The sequence below is a fragment of the Thamnophis sirtalis genome, unplaced genomic scaffold (genome assembly GCF_051295495.1).
Source record: "Thamnophis sirtalis isolate CommonGarterSnake01/CBP01778 unplaced genomic scaffold, rThaSir2_p1.2 scaffold_2, whole genome shotgun sequence".
Lineage (NCBI taxonomy): Eukaryota > Metazoa > Chordata > Lepidosauria > Squamata > Natricidae > Thamnophis > Thamnophis sirtalis.
In genome coordinates, this window is record NW_028261382.1 from 48,976,844 (window position 1) to 48,999,701 (window position 22,858).

Genomic DNA, 22,858 nt, shown 5'->3' on the forward strand with positions numbered 1-22,858 from the left:
GGGAAATTCTTACTTTTCTATGCAGTGCATTCCAATAGCAATAGCAATAGCAGTAGACTTATATACCGCTTCATAGGCCTTCAGGCCTCTCTAAGCGGTTTACAGAGAGTCAGCATATTGCCCCCAACAATCTGGGTCCTCATTTTACCCACCTCGGAAGGATGGAAGGCTGAGTCAACCCTGAGCCGGTGAGATTTGAACCGCTGACCTGCTGATCTAGCAGTAGCCTGCAGTGCTGCATTTTAACCACTGCGCCACCTTGGCTCTAATCCAATCTTTAATCATTCTACTATCATAAAATTCCTCCTAAGATACAGTTTGAATTTCCTTTGTTTAACTTCACATCCACTCAGTGTCTTGTGTTACTCTGCATATTGGTCCAACTCTTTTAATCTATTCTCCCATCATCTGCTTGATTCATGTTAATACTGGTTGCTGAAATCTAAGTCACTTAAATCCTAAAATGTTCTGGATTTTAGTTAAACTTGTATGCAGCCCAATCTAGAGAGATCTAGGGTGCTTTTGTAGGGATTAACATTCAGTGTATCCATTATTAAGATACCATACATCAGAAACTCTGTACACCAGCTAAACTACAATTTTTAACCTTAAGCATTCCTCTCTATCTTCTTATAATCTAATCTCTCTCGGCAACTAACATCTCTGAATTAAAACATCCCACTTGCATTTATACTGTACCATGAGTCAATCTCCTTTTCTTGTCCTTGCTCTAAAACAAAAAAAAAATATGTGGATCATAAAAACAAAGCACCAGGATGACACAAATTTAATCCTGTCTGATAAGTCAGATTTCAAATGAGTATCTCATGAGTTCAAAATACTTTTAAGTATTTGTAAGACACACACAATGATCTCTCTCATTCTTCTATTTTTCAAGCTCTATAGCTTGAAAAGAAATGCCCAGCTGATTTAAACTTTACTTACAAGGCTTGATTTCCAGGCTCTTTATCATCTTCATAACCCAAGCTGCTTTCCATCTTCCTTTTAAAATCTGATGTGTCAACCCTGGAAGCCATCTCTTCCATTGGAGTTTCAGTGCTGCCACATTTAGTGCCTGGGGAAACAGGAGAGGGGATTACAAGGAGTGGTGGAGGATTAGCCATAACACCATATCTTTCTCTCGGAGTAAATGGCATTCGGCTTGCACCTGGATGGGAGTGACTGGGGATTGTCTTCAGTTGGGACTGAATTGAATGGACAATGTGAATAGGATGGATCTTTGACTTTCTTTTGGGTGAGGAAAACCTGAACGTTTTCAGATTTGGGTTTTTCCAGATGTGCCAATAGGACATCTCTAATAAAATGGAACTTTGAGGAACTTGAAGCCTCGTAGTCTTCTTTCATTGGGGGTGTTATTTGGAACCCTGACATGATGCTCAAAACCGAACACAGTACCCCAAGTACAGTATCGGTACAATGAAATCTCCAAAGATGGTGATGTAACTGTTTGGCTACTGCATGACATTATTTACTCATGTAGTATAGTAGCCAACTAGAAGCTCTAAAAGAAATCCTTCTAATACCGGGTACTAGCAGACGAAATCTCCTCAATCTGATAAGCATTCCTGATGAGATGCTGGTTAAAGCAGACTGGAAAGAGATGATTGGAAGGAAATTTAAATAGAAGGTGCTTTTTCAAAAGAGCATGTTTTAATATGTGGAATTCATATTAACGTGCTATTACAATAGCATGTTAATAACTACAACTTGGATAACTTTTAAACATGGATGAATAAGTTAATGGCTAGTAGCTGTATTCCAGCCTTTTCTTTTTCCTATCTGAATATTGGGTTTACTCTACTCAAGTCTTTGGTGTCTTGCTATTCCTCCAGTTTTCAAAACATACCAAACATGTTACTTTTATCAAATATTTCAATACTATGGGATATAATTTGTCTTATGAATGCAAATACATAATTCTTATGTATATCAGACCTGAACTATGTCCATCACCACTCCTTGTTTTTATGTGAACATAGCCAAATGACTTTCCCTTACCAAGCCATATTTAAGCATATTTGAGCCCAAAGTGAAAAGTTGGTCGTTGTTTTACTGCAGGTTCTACTTGTGTCATTTAAATCAAGTTTTTGCAGTGCAACAAAATGCCAACCCCTTTGGTTCCTGTGAGTTACTTATTTCTGTAGTCATCCTTTCTCCTTTAGCCAACAAGATGGGAAAGAGGTCAAATGATATGTCCGCAGAAGGAAGAAAAAATCAAGGATATTTTAAAAAGGGCTGTAACTGGATTGAACTATTTATTTTCATTAGTGAGATACAAGGACTAAACAGGATAAGTTTACTACTATCCAGGTAAAGTTTACCCTTCTAAATTCTTACTGATCTTTTGAGATCAATGAAGCTTTTGGGTTCCTGCAGTAGGAACTGCTCTAAAAGCCATTCATGTAAAAATAATCATATTGTTGTGCCCCTTTGTGTAACAGAAAGCTCCCAGTTCTCAGTCCACATATACATGGGTTCTTGACACCATAACTTATACGACTAAAATACTGGAGTTAATGTCTTTAATTACTGGAGCCACTGGAGCCGCCAAACTCTTCATTGCAGTTTCCCCAATCCCTCCCCCACCACTCTTGAATTTCAACTTCCTGCCCCAGTGTTTTTTTATAAAATGAAGGAAAGCTTCCTTGATTCCTTCCAAAAATCTGGATCTCCGGTCTCACTGTCTGCCCAGTGCAAACCTATTTACCAATTTGCCCGAGGTCTCACAAATGGTTTGGTGTGAGTCCTTATCGCCAATTGCTCTACAGCCTTACTTTAGAAAAAGTGAAGGAATTCTTTTGGAACACACAGCATTTTGCCCTCTAGTATGAACACCCACAGAGTAGTGCTTGCATGTGACAAGTGTGAGTTATGCAAGCAAGCTTAGAACTGCGGAGAGACATTCCTGGCAGCAATTCTACATTCTTGGAGCTCGCCAAAAGAGAGCTTGCAAAAGAATGAAAGTGTTCAGTCCATCAAGACCCAAAAACAATCATTAAAGTGGTAACAAACAGCAACACTCATGTGATTTACAATGTAAGCATGGAAACAGATCATAGGCCAGACTGTGATGAAGCAAAGATTTGTTTATTTTAAATTGATTTTTCCAGAGTGCAGTTTCTTGGTTTTAGTTGCATAGTGTTATTCTTTTTTCAAAACAAAATAAAATCTTTCAATTGTATTTGGAACTGAGATATATTGAAATCTGTTTGTACATAATTTATTTTAAGGTTTATGCTGATGCATATTGACAAATGGCATGTTATGCTATATAATCAAAAAAACAGAAAGGATGTTTTGAAAACTTGTTAATTCCAACAGAGAAAAGAGCTGTATGGAATTTTAAAGTCAAAATGATTTACTGCAATACGAGCTTTGATAAAACAGAGATTTTGTAAAACTGAAGTTATGGGAAATATATTACACACATATGGAGGTCTAGAAAAAGGATTTTTTTAAAAACTGGATGAAACTTAAAGATTTGGGAATTGGGCTGAATTGGGAAAGCAATGACTGAACATGTGAGCCAATTGTAGACTTTTCAGAACTATTGAAGTAAGAAGTAACATGGATCTTCTGAGCCACCATTTTACAGCCCACTGAACACCAGCATTTTCCTTTATTTAGAAGTAATCTTGCAAACCATATTTTTCCATGTGACATTCTATGAAGTGAAAGTTAGACTTTGAGACAGCAAAGTAAGAAAGGTATTTTTAAATTTTGGGATTGTGGAACACTCCTGAGAAAACCATGGATAGCAAACAAAAGGGCCATCAAACAAATCAACCCTGAATTTTCACCTAAGGAACCAATGACAGGGTCAAATTATCCTCTCTGGAACATATTATGTGAAGGCTAAGCTCTTTAGGAGAAGAAAAAAGCTTCCAACTGAGAAAGGTGGAAGGAAAGGAAGAAGAGGACAAACAATAGCCTGGTGGATGGACTCGATTACAGTGGCAATCAAGTGCACCACTGGAAGAACTGAAAGGTGAGAGAGAGATTGTCATGGAGAAAAGTTAACTGTGTGGCTGCTAAGAGTTTCCAACTTGACAGCAGGGACGTGCAGCCACTAGAGGCAAGGGAGGCGAAGCCTCACCAGTCTCCTCAGGAAAAAGAAAGAAATTTAAATATTATTTTAAAAATAATTAAAGCCAAGATAGTTGCTACCAGATTCCAGGTCACAGTGGCTTGGTGTCTGCTTAGTGTTAACCAAAGCAGGAGGCGAGAGAACTCGGGGCCTCTTTTCCATAAGGAATTTTTCGCCTTCTAAAAGTTAAGAAAGAGTTAAAAGGCAAAGAAGTTCAGATGGAAAAGAGGCACTAATTCTCCCGCCTCCTGATCTGGAAGCAGCGAATCATATCTTCTTGAGCACGCTTACATTGGGCGGGGCGTACTTCAGAGGAGAGAGGAGTGGGCGAGAAGGAGGAGGCTGGCTCTTTGCTGCAGACCTGGGCGCTTGGCGGCTCCCGCGATGCAAAGTGCCCCGCCGCCCCGGCCTGCTTCTCCAGGCTCCGTCGCTGGAAGTCCCGGATCGCCTCTGGGGGAAGGCTGGGTGAGAAGCGGAGCGAAGCTTCTCCGCGGCTTCCCGGCGCTATGCAGAGGCTCTCGCAGGAGCACGTGCCAGCAGCTGGCAGCCCGGAGCGGCCCCGGAGCCTCGTATAATCCCCGACCTCCGATCCTTCCAACGCGCCCTAAAACGTTGGCTTTTCCAGCAAGCCAGCCTGGCCTGAACAAAATAAAATAAATGATTGATCATTGTTAATTTTAATTGATTTTTTTTAAAAAAATGTTATTGTTAATCCTAATTGGGTTTGTTCTATTTAAAATTTTTTTTAACTTTTGTAATATGTTTTTTTTTTAATGTTGTATGCCACCCTGAATCCTTGGAAGAAGGGTGGCATATAAATCCAATAAACCAAACCAAACCAAACCAAACTCTGACAGGAAAAGTATTGCCACGCCAGCCATACCCATTTGGCTTTCTGTACGTACCCTGGCAACCATAAGGCTGTGTATCTCTGATTGAATGGCTTCAAAGTAGGATATATTATAGTCTAGAAACCAGTATACATCAATCCACTCACCCTTTCTAAAACCCAAAGAGAAAACAATATTGTCTATTAGAAAATGTACTAAATCTATATATTTTAAAATTCAGCTACAGTTCAATTTTTTATAAGGAATAGATTACAATATTAAAAATTGTATCTGCCTTTGTGGTTGTAGATGGTCAACTCTATTAATAAAAAAGGAATATATATATATATAAAAGAAAATATAATGCTATGAGTGGGGTCTTTATGAGCCTCTCTTTTCTTAATTGAGCTCCAAGTTACTGGAGGCAGTCTTCTCAGAGGCAATTCAGAAGTTGCTTTGACTAAAATTAAATCTTACTCTTGTTTATTGGATATATAGAGTCATATCTCAGCAAGTGGCAGGATCCAGTTAACCCGGGCTTTATAAGCTAAGCAGATATTGTAAGACTGCCAATAAATATTATGTGTCATGAGTCTTATTTTGCATATGCACATCTGTTCATGTAGAAATTTCATATTTATTGCAGCTTGTAAAATAGGAAGAGAGTTTAAAACTGACTGCTCATTATCTTCCTTTGTGCTTAGAAATGTTGAGAGCATCATAACCCCATCAGTGCTGTCTCGCCAGCTGACTAATAGAACAATGCAAAAAAAAAAAAAAGTCAGAGCCAGCTCAAAGTTACTGAAGTTCTAAAAAAATAGAAATCCCTACCACAGGAAGTAAATTATTCCATGAAAAAGAGGAACAAAAGAAACTGATAGCTCCATCTCCCACATACCCATTTTCATTACACCTGAACATCAACAAAAATATCTGATTGATTATTGTCTGAAATAGCTTCCTGGTTTTAGAGTCACTATTCTTCTATCAAGTTAAAAAAAATCTCTTACAAATAATGAAGATAATGTGGCATCAATACGGTAACAAGATTGTTTAAAGTTAGCTTAGCGAGGAGCTAAGTTCAATGTAAAGATGTTATTAATTTCTTATTCTTTTTTCCAATATATTTTAGACTGTGTTTGTTAAAAATCTATACCGTGTAGGTTGTGGGGGGTTGTGGGGGGAGGGATTTATATTAGGTTTGATGAGATGTGTTAGATTTCAATGTAATTTGACCCCACATGTATACTGGTTTTTTTTCTTATATTTTCATTGCTATTATTACTACTATTTTTTTTATTTTTTTAAAAAAACTAGAATATGTTAAGCATATTGACATGTAGCAGAAATACACCAAGGAGAGGAGAGTGGGAAATAGAAGGGAGAAGAAAGATGGGAAGAGAAGTATAGGAGAGAGGGTAAGGGGGGAAGATGAGAAGGATAAGGAGGAGTGGATTGTAGAGAGAGGAGTGGTAGAAAGGGAGAGGAAGTAGAGTAGAAAAGGATGATGGAGGGAAGATAGAAAGTTGGAGGGTGGTAGAAGAAAGAGGTGTATGGAGAGCAGAAGAGCTATAATGGGTTTCTATTTTTCTGGGCATTGTTGACAAGAGGAACTGATGTAATTATTATTTAATACCATATGATACGGGCTATGTATAGTATACATGTGAGTGTGTGTTATGAAAATGAAAATGGAAATAAAAATATTCATTAAAAAAAATGGGAAAAAAAATACGGTAACAAGATATTTTCCTCAAAGGTAGAAGCATAAGTATGAAGCTATATTCCAAATCAGGGGTTCAAACTCATGTCACGGTGGCATCACATGACATATGGGGATTTTCCCCTACTTCACGCCCAGGCATGGGTGTGGCTAGCTCATGACACATCCGGCCTGTGGGCTGCGAGTTTGGCAGCCTATTCTAAATAATGCCTGCAGACAGACACCAAGGAAAGTTATCATGAATTAAGGAACTAATGATAAGAACTCATCATAGAGATCAATAACTGCAGAGATGTAACACAGTAAGTGGCGAACCCAGCTTTGCTCTGTTTTCAAATGAATTAGTAAGAACTAGAAATAAATGGACTCACCAATTAACTGACCTTACGAGATCAGATCAGCCAAGAACTGTTGGATGTAGAGGTATACCTGAAAATTGTCAAGCTGCAGCTGTCTCCATTCTCTAACTGTTATCTCAGTAGAAGGTCTCTCTCTCTCTCTCTCTCTCTCTCTCTCTCTCTCTCTCTCTCTCTCTCTCTCTCTCTCTCTCTCTCTCTCTCTCTCTCTCTCTCTATATATATATATATATATATATATATAATGCTGATAAATAAATAAAGGGAGACTAGTATATATCTATTTCAAGCTATTTAGCTCTCATCAGCTAGCCATACCCATGTTTGGCAATCGAACCTGTGCTCCATTGCCTCCCAGGCAGGGAGTTAACCATTTGAGCTACAGAGAACGACTCCTTATCAGCCAGCCAGGGTGGGAGGTATATACTTGGGCATACCAGGGGTTGTGACTTTAAGTGTGTGTGTGTGTGTGTGTGTGTGTGTGTGTGTGTGTGTGTGTGTGTGTGTGTATATATATATATATATATATAATATATAGATTATATATAGATTATATATATAGATATATATAATCTATATCTATATCTATATCTATATCTATCTATCTATCTATCTATCTATCATCTATCTGTCTGTCTGTCTGTCTATCTATCTATCTATCTATCTATCTATCTATCTATCTATCGACATGTTATTTGAACTTATACTTTTATATCCGTGATGGCATGACTTCTGTAGTTGCCACATGCCAAATTTAAAAAAAAATCTTAGTAGAAGTGTGCAATAGCTCCATTAAACTTTACCAAAAGTTCTCCCGGATCTGTTGCCACATCTGTAGCATTTTGCCAGAAAAATATGGACAACTCTGATGCTTCAACCTATTCTACTTATTGTAGGGAAAGAACATTGAACTAAATCAAAGGGCCAGACAGATGTACCATTCACTGCTTTTTCTCCCTTGTTCCAGACTTGAATAAAATGTTACACCTTTAAATTATCTGGTTTATTGTGTCATGTAAAAACTAGCCAGTACTGCTTAATATGTTGTTGAATGAGACAGATCTTTTCAGACTTTCTTGATTCTGGACACATTTATTAACAGAGATATTCACTATTCTTTGGAAACTTTTGCACTTAAGGCTGAACAATAGGAACATTATTTCATGACTCATAGATTATGGCTTTCTCTCTTGAAAGCAAGACAATGGGCGGGAATGTGGGATACTTCAGTATCAACAGGCAGGTCAGGAATTCTATTCAGTATATTGTACTTGTAAACATATGATGCAGGCAGCTCTGGCAGCTCTCAGCCACAAGAGAGCATTGCTGCTATTCCGATCTTTCTCATCTCACTATCCCTTCTGCTTGGGTATCATTTCTGTAAATCCCTTTCTGATCAAAAGGACAGGATCTTGGAAGACATCCATGCATCTTATTGGAACAGGATGCTACAGCACATTCTTGTCACTGTGGGTTGCTTCATTGTTCTGGGATGCCAAGAGCCTGATCCAATTTTTTCACACTTTTATGCAATACCATGTGAAGCATTGCCAACGTAACTTGTACTCCTCTTTTCTGAGCCAGGATTTCTGAACTCTCTCATCCACTTCCCTGATGTTAAGCAGGCTCACGCATGCACAAGTTAATGGAGCTCACTTAGTAGAACGTTAAACTTCAGGCTACACACTTTTGTGACAGCTCTATTCACCGTCATTTAGTATATGTAAAGTTTGCTTCCATTTCCACAGTGAAATTCTTTCTCAGAGCAAACAAATATTATACTGAAAATATTACAGCTAAATTGTGTATATAGCTCAGAATACAACCCATTAGATTATCAGAATTGCAATTCCCCCCCCCCCCCGGTATTCATCCTGAAAAATTATAAGTTAACATCAATCATCTCTACTCTCTTCTTCTTTCAGCACTCACCCTTTAATTTCCCAATAACAAGATTTAGGGTGCATTTTCTATTAAGAGTACATTAGTGTTTCTGATGGACATATAATACAAATTTCTGTTCACATGATCTTATCCCAACATTTTTTTTCTTTAACAAAACTATTTTTCTGATCTCTGTATCTGAAAAACAATCTGGAGGAAGTAATTGAAAATATGCTGTTAGGCCTTACATCTTGTAGGATTATAGCCAGAGCACATTCAGCTCAGAGCATTCGACAAACAAAGCTATTAACTATCAGAGTTTCCATCCCCAAAATAAATAAACCTGCATACCCATGATAAAATACAATACAGCCCTCAGATGCTTAAAAGGGACTCTCTGGAATCACAGGGAGCAAAATGCTAGCAAACGAAACATATCGTTCTATCTGCTAGAGAAATTGATGGCACCTTCAAAATATACTTCCTCTGCATCAGTCACACTCCTTACACAAGTGGACAAAGGCACAGAGGGGCCTCTCATTTTAAAAAGCGACCACCCTTTCCTCACCAAATCTTTTTTTATGGATTGCCACGTTTTGAGAAAATATCTTCAATCTTGGAAAAAAATACACATAATCCTGGAAAATAGAAAATGGTGGGGTCCTGCCTCTGGGCCTGCAAAACCATCTGCCTAGATGAAGCTCTACTTTTCTCATCTGTTTTTCCACACAAAAGGAAAAAATCTGAGTGGAATTCTCAGTGGTCCCACTGTGGTCCCACTGAGGAAGATGGTCTTCAGCCGTCTTATCAGCAGCCTTCCTCTGAAACTACCATGCTATCGCCCCCAATCCTTGGTATTATAAACTCATCAGACTCTGAAAGAACTTATGGAATGTTAGTCATGGGTTATCAACCATCTGAGGCTCTTCCTGAAACCACTGGCTTAGGCTCTGCACAGAAGGAAGCTGACCCTGATAATAAGGAGTTAGATCCCAATCTTGGATAAATGCCTAAAATAAAAAAGGGTAAAAAAAGAAGAGCTGAGCTGTAGAAATCTGTGGAACTCCTAGAGAAGTAACGATATCAGCTGCAACCAACTCGTGCTCTGCTCCAGTCTATAAGCAAAGATTCATGAGTGTTACATTGTGTGAAAGCTTCTGTTTGATATACAGTCCTCTGCCTCTGTTTACCTACTGAGATGATTTATAGTTAAACTAATTAAAGCAGTTAGAATCAAAGAGCTAATTCACTCCAGACTTTAACATGACACTTTTGAATGGATTTTAGATAGGAGATACTAAATTGTAGAGATTTCGAAAGATGGGTTCTTTTGCGTCACATATTTTCGACAGATATATGGGAGAGATAGAGGCCATCCCAATGCATCAGAGTGGATGTGTCGATGTAGGGGAGAAGAAGGTCATAGAGAATGGCAGAATGATAGCAATAGCAATAGCAATAGCAGTAGACTTATATACCGCTTCATAGGCCTTTCAGCCCTCTCTAAGCGGTTTACAGAGAGTCAGCATATTGCCCCCAACAATCTGGGTCCTCATTTTACCCACCTCGGAAGGATGGAAGGCTGAGTCAACCCTGAGCCGGTGGGATTTGAACCGCTGAACTGCTGATCTAGCAGTAGCTTGCAGCGCTGCATTTAACCACTGCGCCACCTTGGCTCCTGATCCAGGAATTGTCAGAGGTCTTCTCCAATTCTGCCAACAGATTTCTCCAATTGGATCTACAGGCTTCATAGATGGTCAGAGCTCTTCCTTTATGCTGGGTTCATTCAATAGACTGTGCTGGCCAGAGAAAAGTAGAAGCATATTTGAAATAAAGCATTTTAAAGAAGCCTACAAAGCCACTGTACAGTAGCATATTAAGTATAATGATGGTGAATAACTTAAAATTCCAGTGCAGTGATCAGCAGCGTTTCCTCTAAGCTGCGCGCGTGAGCGGCCGCGCAGGTAACAAAGGAACACCGCGCAGAAGTTTCAAAGTGCAGCGCAGTGTTTTTTAATGTCTTTAAATGTACTGAAAATATCCCCCTTCCCCCCTTTCTGAACTCTGATTTCTGATTGGTGAAATCAAGGAAAACTCTGCCCGGAGACCGATGACGCTGCAGAAGGGAGAATTCCCATTGGTCCCCCACGTGTCCACTCAATTCCCTACCCAACTGCGCATGCGACACACACACACACACACGGGCTTCCTCTCCCCAAAGACTTTCCTGAAGCCTGAGGGGGGGCGCAGAAACGGCCTCCCCGCCCTCCTAGATGCCCTCTGGAAGTCAGAGACAGATCATTTCCGAAGTTGTAGTTGGCCCTTTGTGGGCGTTTCTTGCCCTCTGCAGCGGGCAAGACTTCCCTGAAGCCACGTCCGGCTTCTCCGGGAGGCGGTTGGTGCTTCCGGAGACGGTGGTGGTGAGCCTCGGGGCTCCCGGGCGGCCGATGTGCGCAGAGCGCTGGGCTAGTTCCAGCTGCAGAATGTCAGAAATCGCCCCGTTCTGCCAGGCGGCTGCCAAAGGGAAGGGAGGGTTGGGGCGCTTCTCCCAACAGCCCAGGGCCGGCTCCTCTGCCTTCCTCGGCGGTTGGGAGAGCGCTGCGCCCCTTTCAGTCTCCCTGGGGGCCGCCAGGGCTGCTGAGGCTGGAGACGAGCGCTGCTGGGGAGAAGTCAGCGTGGGGAGGGGGGAGGAGATGGTAATGAAACATCCAGGTTCACAGAGCACCAAGGAGCCCCCAGATCCGAATCCAGCATCTCCAGTCCCAGGTGGGGTCTCGGTCCGGGTGGCGCCAAGCTCTGCTTCTTCCCCTCTTCCTCCCTTCTCCAGAGCCATTGCAGTGCCAGCGGAGATCCGGGCGAGTACAACCTCCGTTCTCGCACAGTGTTGTGTGGCACATGTGGGCAGCCGGCAGAGAAGTCATCCGGGGGCAGGAATGTGGGCACCAGCACCATGTCCACCGGCTCCTCCTCCTCCAGCTTGACCATCATGCGCAGCTACCGCAGTGGAGGCACCAACCTTGGGGAGAGCCTCCTGCCCCGCACCTACATCCTGGGCAGCTCCACCCCACGCCAGCAGGTCAGTCTGGGGGCGCCCCAGCTGGCATGTGTGATCCTGGGCCAGAGGAGGAGGGGGGCTTTGTGGTGGGAGGCCTCCAATTCTGAGTGCTCCCCTTACGGGGAAGCTCCTGAGACCGATCACTGTGCACTGTCAGTCCTTCCAGGGCGGCAGAGAGATGGCTGTGGGCACCTTCTGTGCCACACGGGCCTCCTCAGCCAGGGCATGTGGGGAAGGCCGGGATGGTCCCCACTGAACAGCAGGCGTGGGGTGGGCGGAGGTCGGTGGGCGGAGCTACGGTGGCCAAGAAGGACCGTTGCTGAGGCGGAAAACCAGGCGCGGAAAATGAAATAAAAGAAAGGAACGTGGCGGCGAAGGGAAGGCTGCAGGCCAATTTGGCGCTTAGGGGTCACCGCCGCAGGAGGAACCGTGTAGAACGGCATCAGGAAGGCTGAGAACCGAACTGTTCTAGCAGGTCCCTTTCTCTCCTATGGGGCAACGACAAGGAGGCGGTGCCTGAAGAGGAAGAGGCGGGGCTTCGCAGGAAGGAGGTGCTGGGAAATGGAGCCCCTTCATTTTCGGAATCAGAGAGCTGACGGAAGGAGCGGTTCGGAGGCGGAGAAACCGGAAGTAAGTAGAGGCTGCTGGGACAGAGTGGCAGCCTGGGAGGTTCTCCTTCGGGTCCTCGTGAGGGGAGGCCTCGGCCTGGGCCTCTCCTGCGGTGAGGGGGACGCAGCCGTGACCCGCCTCTCTTTCTCCCCTGCAGGAGGACGGAGGAGCCCGGCGGGGGAGAGAAGGAAGGAAGCGCCGCCCGAGAGGAGGAGGAGGAGAGCGGGCCCCGCAGAGCAGCCCTGGGAGACGGCGGGGAAAGGCCTGGGGGCTCGGGAGCTGCAGGAGGGATGAGCCCAGGGGGAGCCCGGGAAAGGATCCACACAGGAGAAAAACCTCATAAATGTCTGGAGTGTGGAAAGAGGTTCAGTCGGAGGAGCAGCCTTTATGCACATCAAAGGATCCACACAGAAGAAAAACCTCATAAATGTCCGGAGTGTGGAAAGAGCTTCAGTGACAGGAGCAGCCTTTATAGACATCAAAGGATCCACACAGGAGAAGAACCTCATAAATGTCTGGAGTGTGGAAAGAGCTTCAGTCGGAGGAGCAGCCTTTATGCACATCAAAGGATCCACACAGGAGAAAAACCTCATAAATGTCTGGAGTGTGGAAAGAGCTTCAGTGACAGGAGCAGGCTTTATAGACATCAAAGGATCCACACAGGAGAAGAACCTCATAAATGTCTGGAGTGTGGAAAGAGCTTCAGTCAGAGGAGCCACCTTTATAGACATCAGAGGATCCACACAGGAGAAAAACCTCATAAATGTCTGGAGTGTGGAAAGAGTTTCAGTCAGATGAGCAGCCTTTATGCACATCAAAGGATCCACACAGGAGAAGAACCTCATAAATGTCTGGAGTGTGGAAAGAGCTTCAGTGAGAGGAGCCACCTTTATAGACATCAAAGGATCCACACAGGAGAAAAACCTCATAAATGTCTGGAGTGTGGAAAGAGCTTCAGTGAGAGGAGCAGCCTTTGTAGACATCAAAGGATCCACACAGGAGAAGAACCTCATAAATGTCTGGAGTGTGGAAAGAGCTTCAGTCAGAGGAGCCACCTTTATAGACATCAGAGGATCCACACAGGAGAAAAACCTCATAAATGTCTGGAGTGTGGAAAGAGCTTCAGTCGGAGGAGCAGCCTTTATGCACATCAAAGGATCCACACAGGAGAAAAACCTCATAAATGTCCGGAGTGTGGAAAGAGCTTCAGTGACAGGAGCAGCCATTATAGACATCAAAGGATCCACACAGGAGAAGAACCTCATAAATGTCTGGAGTGTAGAAAGAGCTTCAGTGACAGGAGCAGCCTTTATGCACATCAAAGGATCCACACAGGAGAAAAACCTCATAAATGTCCGGAGTGTGGAAAGAGCTTCAGTGACAGGAGCAGCCTTTATAGACATCAAAGGGTCCACACAGGAGAAGAACCTCATAAATGTCTGGAGTGTGGAAAGAGCTTTAGTGAGAGGAGCAGCCTTTATAGACATCAGAGGATCCACACAGGAGAAAAACCTCATAAATGTCTGGAGTGTGGAAAGAGCTTCAGTGACAGGAGCAGCCTTTATAGACATCAAAGGATCCACACAGGAGAAGAACCTCATAAATGTCTGGAGTGTGGAAAGAGCTTCAGTCGGAGGAGCCACCTTTATAGACATCAGAGGATCCACACAGGAGAAGAACCTCATAAATGCCTGGAGTGTGGAAAGAGCTTCAGTCAGAGGAGCAGCCTTTATACACATCAAAGGATCCATTCAGGAGAAAAACCTCTGCCTGGTCCCCGCATTCAGGAATGGGGAGGCCGGGGGGCCCTCCTGGGACTGCATACGTTCCCTCCCTCCGGGGTCCTCCCCTAGGCAAGGTGGGTTGGGAGGTCTGGGGGCGCAGCCAGGTGAGCGAAAGCTGAAGGGGCCACAGAGTTTTCCGCTCTTTTAATGCTCTCCTCATTTTGCACTGAAGACCTGAGCTAATCTGATGCTGGAGCCCAGTGAGGCTTAGACCGATGGAGGAAGTTCCCTTCTGAGCTGACACAATAAGAACAAGCCAGCTGCAAGGGACCTTAGAGGTCTTCTAGCCCAACCCTCTGCTCAAGCAGCAGATCTCATCCCGAAGGTGCTTTTTCAGGAGGCAACTGGATTTCCTTTGCTTTCACTTCTCACCCAAGAAATGTCCTCCGTTAATAGGACAGAGCAGAAGGGAATTCTTTATTGGCCAAGTGTGATTGGAGACACAAGGAATTTGTCTTTGGTGCATCACCTTCACAATGTACCTGAAGTAAAATAAAAGGCATCCATCAACATACAACACTTGGTGATAGTCGTGTTACTAATAAGCAATCAAATCATACTAAGAAAGAAACAGAACCATCTAAATTGTAAAGATACAAGCAACATAGTCATAATTGGGAAGAGACAGTTACCGAGAAGAGTAAGAAGAAGATAGTAATGCAGTCTTAGGAGGTGTTGTGGGAATTAGTTGTTGAGCAGGGTGATGGCAGGTGGGGGAAACCTGTTCTTGTGTGTAGTTGTCTTGGTGTGCAGTGCCCTATGCACCCCAGAGACGGTAAGCATGGTTGTCAGCCAGCCCCTCCCCACTTTAGCTGCCTTACCAGCCCCTCCCTCCCCACATCCACCTGCACCTCCTTTCCAAAAACTGCAACAGTGGGGGGAAATCCCCTCCAATACTGCCCCCTTCCTAATTGCAGTTTTCAACCTTTTTGAGCCCTTGGAAAGCGTGTCTTTGTCTGTGTGTGTGTGATTTTCCTCCTACACCCTCTCCCTCTTTGGACGGGACTCCTGTGTCGCCTGCTGCCTGTGCCCTGGGACATAGCCCTCCACCCCTGGGTTGGCTCTTTGTTGAGCCATTGGGAGCTTTGGATTTTCAGACAGTGTTTTGCCCATCTTCTTCCCCGTTTTATTGTCCTCTTTTGTAAGCCACCCAGAGTCATTGGCAGTTGGGCTCCCCTTTGCTTCTCTCAAACTCTCTCCAATTCAGGCAATCAAGTTCTTTTGGGCTCCACACCAAACTTAGTGCCTGAGTTTGGAGAGTAAGATATGAAAATCCTGCGTGGCTTCATGATGCTGAATCCCCAAGGACATGACCCTCTTTTGCCCATCTTCCAAATGTTGAGGGCTCCAGCAGCTGAAGACCCAGAAAGAATCCAACTTGGAGAATATCAACATTGCATGATTTCCTGTTTCTTTTTTCTCCCAACAATGAGATATTGATTTCTATGAGGAAATTCACTAGCAGGAGATTCTCCTCCGTAGCTCCTCTTTAACTGGAGATGGGCTCCTTTTGGGCATGAATTCCAAATTCAGATATCCAGGAAGAATTGTGTATCCATGTAGTTGCTGTTTAAAAACACACTTGTCTTCTCCCCAGTTCGGGTCTGAGCCTGGGTATTTCTTCACTCTGGAAGTGATCAATCCAAGATGCCAGGCCTTCCACTTTTAGGGCTGTATGGGTGGTCTGAAGCCCTTGAAAGGGTCCCTTCCACTGCTGAGCCAAGGAGGTTGTTGGTCCCCGCGTCTTTACAAGCGTCCAGTCTGCAGGCTGAAACGGATGCCCTGGGTGATCTAGTCCTGCAGATAACGGGAAAGGAAATTCATCACCCCAGCGAGGTGTCTTGCGCTTTTGGTACAAGGCCAGTGTTAGGTAAGCTCTCCCCGTTGGGAGAGCAAGTACGTTCAGAGAAGTGTTGTGAGAGACACAAACCAGCATACAGAAACACTGTAAATAGGGTTTTACTTTCGTGGAAATATTGGTATCAGAGTCCATCAAACAGTTCAAGTCATACACGGATAAGTCAGTCAGTCATCAACGTCTTTCAGTTAAGAGATAATCCAAATAAAATATTCCAGTATCATATAATGAGTTTAGAACTCAAAGTTTGCTAACAGCTGCAGAACTTACAATAGCTCACTCAGATCAGATCAGCCCAGCATCTAAGGAACAGAGAGTGAGCTAAGACTCGCCTCCCTCTTATGGCCGATTGAGGAAAAACAGCAACCAATCACATTTTACAGTATGCTTTAAAGAAACAGGTACAACATTGTTACGTGATTTATATATTGCCAACCCAACCATTAGATTATATTCCAAACAGTCAGTTTGCCCACCAGTGGGATGGGCCTCTCCTCTGCCTTTAGGGAGGGATGTGGTCATCCCAAAAGGGCCTCAAAGAGGCTCGAGCCTATTCGCTTTGGAGGTGCAATGACAGTGGCAAAGGTTGAGGTGAGCACAGGTGAGCTTCCTGGCGGAGCTTAGCTATCTGTTGTTTTTGTAAATCATTCCAATTTTTCCATAGGAGGACTTGCCAGGTGGTAGGCTGAGTAAAGCTTCCGAGTGATGTTTAACTGTTCGCACAAACTTAGCTGTGAAATATGGGTCCCAATCCAATGATGTACTATTTGGCAGCCCAAACCTCCGAATACTACTACGTACTACTACGTTTACTACTTCATGATCTTCATGATCTTTATTAGCCCTGCAAGCAAAAGCCTCAGGCCATCCTGTGAAGGGAGATTCTAGTCCCAAAAGAGACTTAAAACCTTCCTTTCTAGGGAATTCAGTCAAGTCTGTTTCTCAAATTGTCCCTGGGTAGTTGCCCTTAAGTTGGACTCATAGGGGTGGGTGCCTGGCTCCTTTTGGATTATTTCTGGCACAAATCAGACAAGCTGCTACAGCTCGGAGATAGCGGAATAGAGATCCTTGCCTACCACACAGCATGTCCTAAAGTTTACCAGGGCTTTTGACCCCCAATGTGTGCCAGCATGTATTTGTTACAAAGGAATCTTTAGAGGTGCATCTGGTAGAATAACTTTGCTCTCTACCCGCCACCCATCGTTCCCCTCCTTGCCTCCGATAAACCTGGCCCATGCCCTGTGCCCGGGTGTATAAGAGGCCAAGGAAGTGGGTATGGAAGGAGACATGGGAATTCGGGTAGCTGTTCCATCTGAGTGTCGTAGGGCAGCTTCCTTAGCAGCCCTATCTGCAGTCCAGTTCCCTTTCGTGTAAAGGGGTCTTCCTTAGAATGCCCCTTGACATGTATGACTGCTACTTCTTTTGGCTGCCAGACTGCTTCCAACAATTCTAAAATTTGTGGACCATACTTAATAGTTGACCCCTTTGCATTTAACAATCCTGTTTCCTTCCATAAAGCTCCATGGGTGTGCAAGGTTCCAAAGGCACATTTGCTATCTGTGTAAATATTTACTCTTAGTCCTACAGCCAGCTGTAAGGCTCTAGTTAAAGCTACCAGCTCAGCCAGCTGAGCAGAAGTCTTTACTGGTAGTGATTCGGCTTCTATAACTTCCCACAGTGGGACCACTGCGTATCCCGCCTTTCTCAGACCTTCCATCATAAAGCTACTACCATCTGTAAACCATTCACAGTCAGCATTTGGGAGAAGCTGAGCACTAAGATTGGGTCTACTGGCATATACAGACTCCACCAGCTGTACGCAATCCTGATGCAATTCAGTATCCACCTGGGGCAAGAGTGTAGCTGGATTGAGGGTATTGCACACCTCTAATTGTATGGCTGGGGAGTCAAGCAGGATAGTCCGATAATTGGCTTGGCGGCCCCCAGTCATCCAAAAGGCTCCCTTCGCTTCCTGAACCCCGTTTGGGACTTTGACTATTAGATGTTCTCCCGGTGTTAACTTTTGGGCTTCCTCAACCAGCAGGGCAGTTGCTCCCCTCAGACATCCAGGCCCTCCCAATGCCCCCCCCCCATCTATTTGCGTACTATAATATGCCCCAGGCCTTTGCCATGAGCCTAGTTTCCGGGTGAGAACTCCTGCAGCAATGCCTTCCCACTCATGTGCGAAGAGGGTGAAAGCTCTAGTGGGGTCCGGAAGCCCCAGTGCTCTCACAAGCTCACTCTTTATTTGTGTGAATGCATGTTGGCGTTCTCCAGTCCATTCAAATATTTTCCCATCCCCTTTGACAGCCTCATAAAGGGGCTTGACAATAAATCAAAAATTAAGAATCCAAACTCTACCAAAACCAGCCTTCCCCAAGAATCCCAATTGTTTTCTATTAACAGAGGGCTTTCATAGATTGATTCCCTCTTTAGGCTAACCGTCTTTGGGTCTTTGCTGTCCGGTAGAGACGCCAACCCCTAAGTTTTCACCTCCTGCTATGCAATTTAGGCTTTTGTTGTTTCAGGCACATTATATAGGCCTTTCCTGAAGCCCCCCAAAAAGGTATCTCATCTGTAGTCCGAGGAACAATACACCTCTTAAGAACAGATCTTCTGGCTCCTGTATCTGTTAACATCTCATGTTTAGATCCCCCAATTGGGACTTCCGCAGAGGTGGGTTGGGGGAGCCACAGCTCCCTGCCCCTGGCCTCTTCCCCCTTCTTTTTCTGCTCGCATGGCTATAGCCACCAGGCATCCACTCTTCCAATATCCTTCTTTTCCGCATGTAGCACACTGGTAAGGTCCCAAGGGGACCTTTCCTCTTCCATGCCCAGACTGCTTTCAGGTTCCCTAAACTCCCACTCCTCTCCTCGCCACCTCTCCCGCTTTGTCTCCCTTCCTCCCACCTTTTCCTGCCTAAGGGCATCTGCTAGGAAGACAGCATTTCTGCCAGCCTTCTGGATTTCTTTCTCATTTCTTCCTACCCTCCAGGAGGCTATCTCAGCCAAGTCTGAAATGCCTTTCCAGGGACCTCCTTCTACTTTCTGTAACTTTTCTTCTAATGTCCTCTGCTGACTTCCCTATAAAAATCATGTTTATCGTTTCCTGATTATCTGAAGCTTCAGGATCTAAATCAGTGTATTAGCTAAAATCCTGGTATATCCTTTCAAGAAAAGTCATCAGGACTCCCGTCTTTCTTTTGCCTTATTTCATACACTTTTACCAGAGTCTTAATTTAAGGAATTCCATTTTTGGATTCCATATAAGATTGAGAATTCAGTAGCCTCGTGTTGTCCCCATCATCATCCAGATCCCATTCTGGCTCCGTGAGGGGGGGGGGCATTCCCACCGGCTGTCTTTCTCATTCTTCTCCATTTTTTTAACTGCCGCTCCACTGCCTTTCTCCCCCCCAGCAGTCTGTTTCTCTGGTGTTAAAAGGACATCCGTCAATGTCTGAATGTCTGCCCAAGTGGGGCTATGCGTCCTTATAGTAGATAAGCACAGAGAGTGCATTTTCTCTGGGTGTTCCCTATAACTGGGATTTTGTTGCTTCCAGTTATAAAGGTTGGAAGTAGAAAATGGGGTGAAAACGAGCCCTCGACCGCATCTATTTCCTCCTCCTGCCACTATATTTTCTCCGAGTGAGCCTGCAGCATCTCTGGTTTTAGTTTTGAATGAGATTGGATTCCACAAGAGTCACTCGCGGATTACGTTGTTCCTCAGCCTCCCCCATTCCCTGGGGTCTCTATGTCTGGAGTATCCCATTCCATTAGTAAGTAGGGGATGGCAGACCAGTCTCCGAGTCCTCCAGTTTAACCAGAGGAGCACTGGGTTTCTTTGTAAGAAAGGGAATCAAAACATTTAACCCCTTTCACAGTCGGGGATAGGGACTCTACACACACAAGCATTTACACATCGGCATACTTACAGATTTATCCTCCATTCAAACTGCTTGCATAAAAATCCACCTACAAATATTTCCTTTCATACTTTCTCCAGGGAAACCAATCATTATCATTATTTTAGGGAGCTTTCACAAGCCAACGAGCTCCATTTTTTCCAAATGCCTTTTTAAAAGTAAAATAAGAAATAATAATAAGGTCTTTTTCTTTATTGTTATTAGAGGGTCTTACTCCTCTTCCCTTGGACACAACACAGAAACACAGAAACACCACCTCCACACTCCTCTAACAGAAATGGACTATTAACAAGTTTCACCAATAATCTCAAATCTTTTGTTCCTGCAATATTGCTTTTAGTTGCTCAAGAAGTCCCATATTATGAGCTCCCTGAAATGGCCAAAAATCAACTGGATTGTCCAAGGGACGTTGAGGTCAGACCAGTAACGTGCGGTGAAGCTTCTGCCTGGTGAGGCGAAAAGAAAGAAAGCAGCTCCCCCTCCCGCCCCGCAGCAGGCTGGAGCGAGAGCCGCGGTCTCCCAGCCAGCAGCCCCAGGAGGAAATGGCGAAGAGGGATGGGGGGTGTTCCAAAAAGCCCCCTCCCCTTTTTGGCACTCCGCAAGGCCGGCCGGAACTCTGGGAGAAAGCGGCGGGAGCAGAATGCTGTCATCTATTGCCGGAAAGTCCGGCGAGGTAAGCGGGCCTCGTGGAGACTCGCTCGCAACTGGCTTCTCTGGAGTGGAGGGGGGGGTGATAGAAGCAGAGTGCCAAAAGAGGAGGGGACTTCTTGGAACACCCCCCACCCACCCCTCTTTGCCCCTTCCTCCTGGAGCTGCTGGCTGGGAGACGGAACCAGGGCTGCAAACACCCTCCCCACCCCTCTTCGCCTTTCACCTCCGCGGTTCCTCCTCGCCCCCCACCTCCTCCATCCCCAAGTCTGTGTCCGCCAGGCGTCTCGCGTTTATGCCCGTTAATTCCTCCCCACTGCCCCCTCCCTCTGACCAACATACCTTCCAGCTACGCCAAAATTCCTGATTCGGTCTAGCTAGGCTCCAGTGCCAGGCAGGCTAGGATAGTGACTCCTATAGCCACCACGTGCCCTCTGCAGGAAGAGGCCCGAGAACTATGGGCCTCATTTGCATACTAAGTTTTTTGCTTTTAACCCTTAAAAGGCAAAAAAATCTTATTCAAAGGAGGCCCCGAGTTCTCTGGCCTCCTCCTATACTTAAACACTATGTACACTTCAAATCACTGTGAGTTGAAGTCTGGTAGCAACTAGCTTGGCCTTAATTATTTTAGAAAAAATCTTTAAAATTCCTTCCTTTTCCTGAGGAGACTGGTGAGGCCTCGCCTCCCCTGCCTCTAGGGAGTGCACGTCCCTGGTAGAAAGAGGAGCTTCCTCCATCCCGGGACTGAAATTAGGCTAAGAGCTTGGCTCCGTTCAAGAGTCCCCTTGAGAAACTCACCCATAGGGAAACCACCAGGTCAAAGGAAATTCTATTCATCCGGATCTGGAAGTCCAGTAGGGAAGGCTGCATCTCTCAAACCGTTGCTTGTGATTGATATACAGGATGGTTGCACATCCTGGGTTTTCAGAGCCTTCCAAGAAAGTTTCCCGAATAGACTGATTTGCTGATCCAGAGAAATAGCTTCCTTCTTTCCTGCCCCGTGCAACCCCTTGAGAATGAGAAGGGAGAATCTGACAAAGAATTTCCCTTTTCCTTCCACCAATTTATGTATACTGTAGTTTTTAAATAAATGGGGAGTTTTATTCGTTGCAGAGATTACTGTCGTGTATACTTAAACTTGCTTCTCCTAAGTAATCTTTCTCTTATCTAGAACATCATAAAGGAGACCCCGAGGTGTGACCAGGAGATCATCAACAGTGGAAACGCAGTGAAGGCCATCACCCTTTTGTGGTATGGTAGGCATTTCTTTCATGTTTCTGTGATTTTCAAAAATGTTCCATAAAGACACAAACACACACACACACACACACACATCCCAAAAGCCATGAACAGAAGCCATGCAGAGGGTTAAATAATTCTGCTCAATTCCCAAACTTGAAAGTGCATGAGAGGGGCAAGAGAGGGTGAAATACCCAAGTTGACCCTGCAAGTTCCAAAGTCAGCAGTAAATTTGCCTGATGATACTGTGATGCCTGTTTTATCATTCTTAAATGATTCTTAAATACCAGATGCCTTTGTTCCTAAATGCCCATTGTTCCAAACTAACAGACAAACGTGTTTTTTTCTGCTAGGACTTACGAAGCGCTAGAAGAAGAAGGGGAATTTCAGGCCCTGGATTTGTGCATCTCCAGCCTTTTAAAGCTCCACCCGTGCAGTTCCCCCGAACATCAGGCAAAGTCTGGAGACAAATCCATAGGACGGGGTTAGTAGTAGATATTAACCATTTCTTTTGTTTGCCATAGGTTCGCCATCACAGGTGTAGGGTCTGCTTGGGCAGGAGGCTAGACTAGATGACCTACAAGACCCCTTCCAACTCTGTTCATCTGAACCTGTACCTGTATTCTGGTTTCCTTTGTTTCAGGGGTGTTGCTCGGTTGCTTGCAAGGCGATTTCTGGTATTCTAAAGAGCCTTCTGGCGTGGCAGACAGATGAAGCTCACCTGCACAGAATAATCAAGGTACGATCGTGTGTGGAATAGTGCGATGAGATTTGCGATGTTGTCCCCAGACCTGGCTTCTTGCTTGGTGTTGAATCCTATAAGTCACCGGACACAAGGTGTG

The 22,858-nt window shown here is 44.5% G+C and overlaps 1 protein-coding gene and 1 long non-coding RNA gene across 3 annotated transcripts in view; both read left to right on the forward strand.

The window, feature by feature from the left end:
• Positions 1-22,858, forward strand: part of LOC148048782 (uncharacterized) — a 158,517-nt gene that overhangs the window by 98,344 nt on the left and 37,315 nt on the right. The window lies entirely within an intron of this gene.
• The window catches only part of LOC148048789 (uncharacterized), a 29,454-nt gene continuing 19,257 nt past the window's right edge, over positions 12,662-22,858 (forward strand). Inside the window, exon 1 of the mRNA XM_087704656.1 lies at positions 12,662-14,338. Coding sequence (XP_087560782.1) covers positions 12,856-14,338 — 1,483 coding nt within the window. The 5' untranslated portion in view covers positions 12,662-12,855. The remainder of the gene's footprint in view (positions 14,339-22,858) is intronic.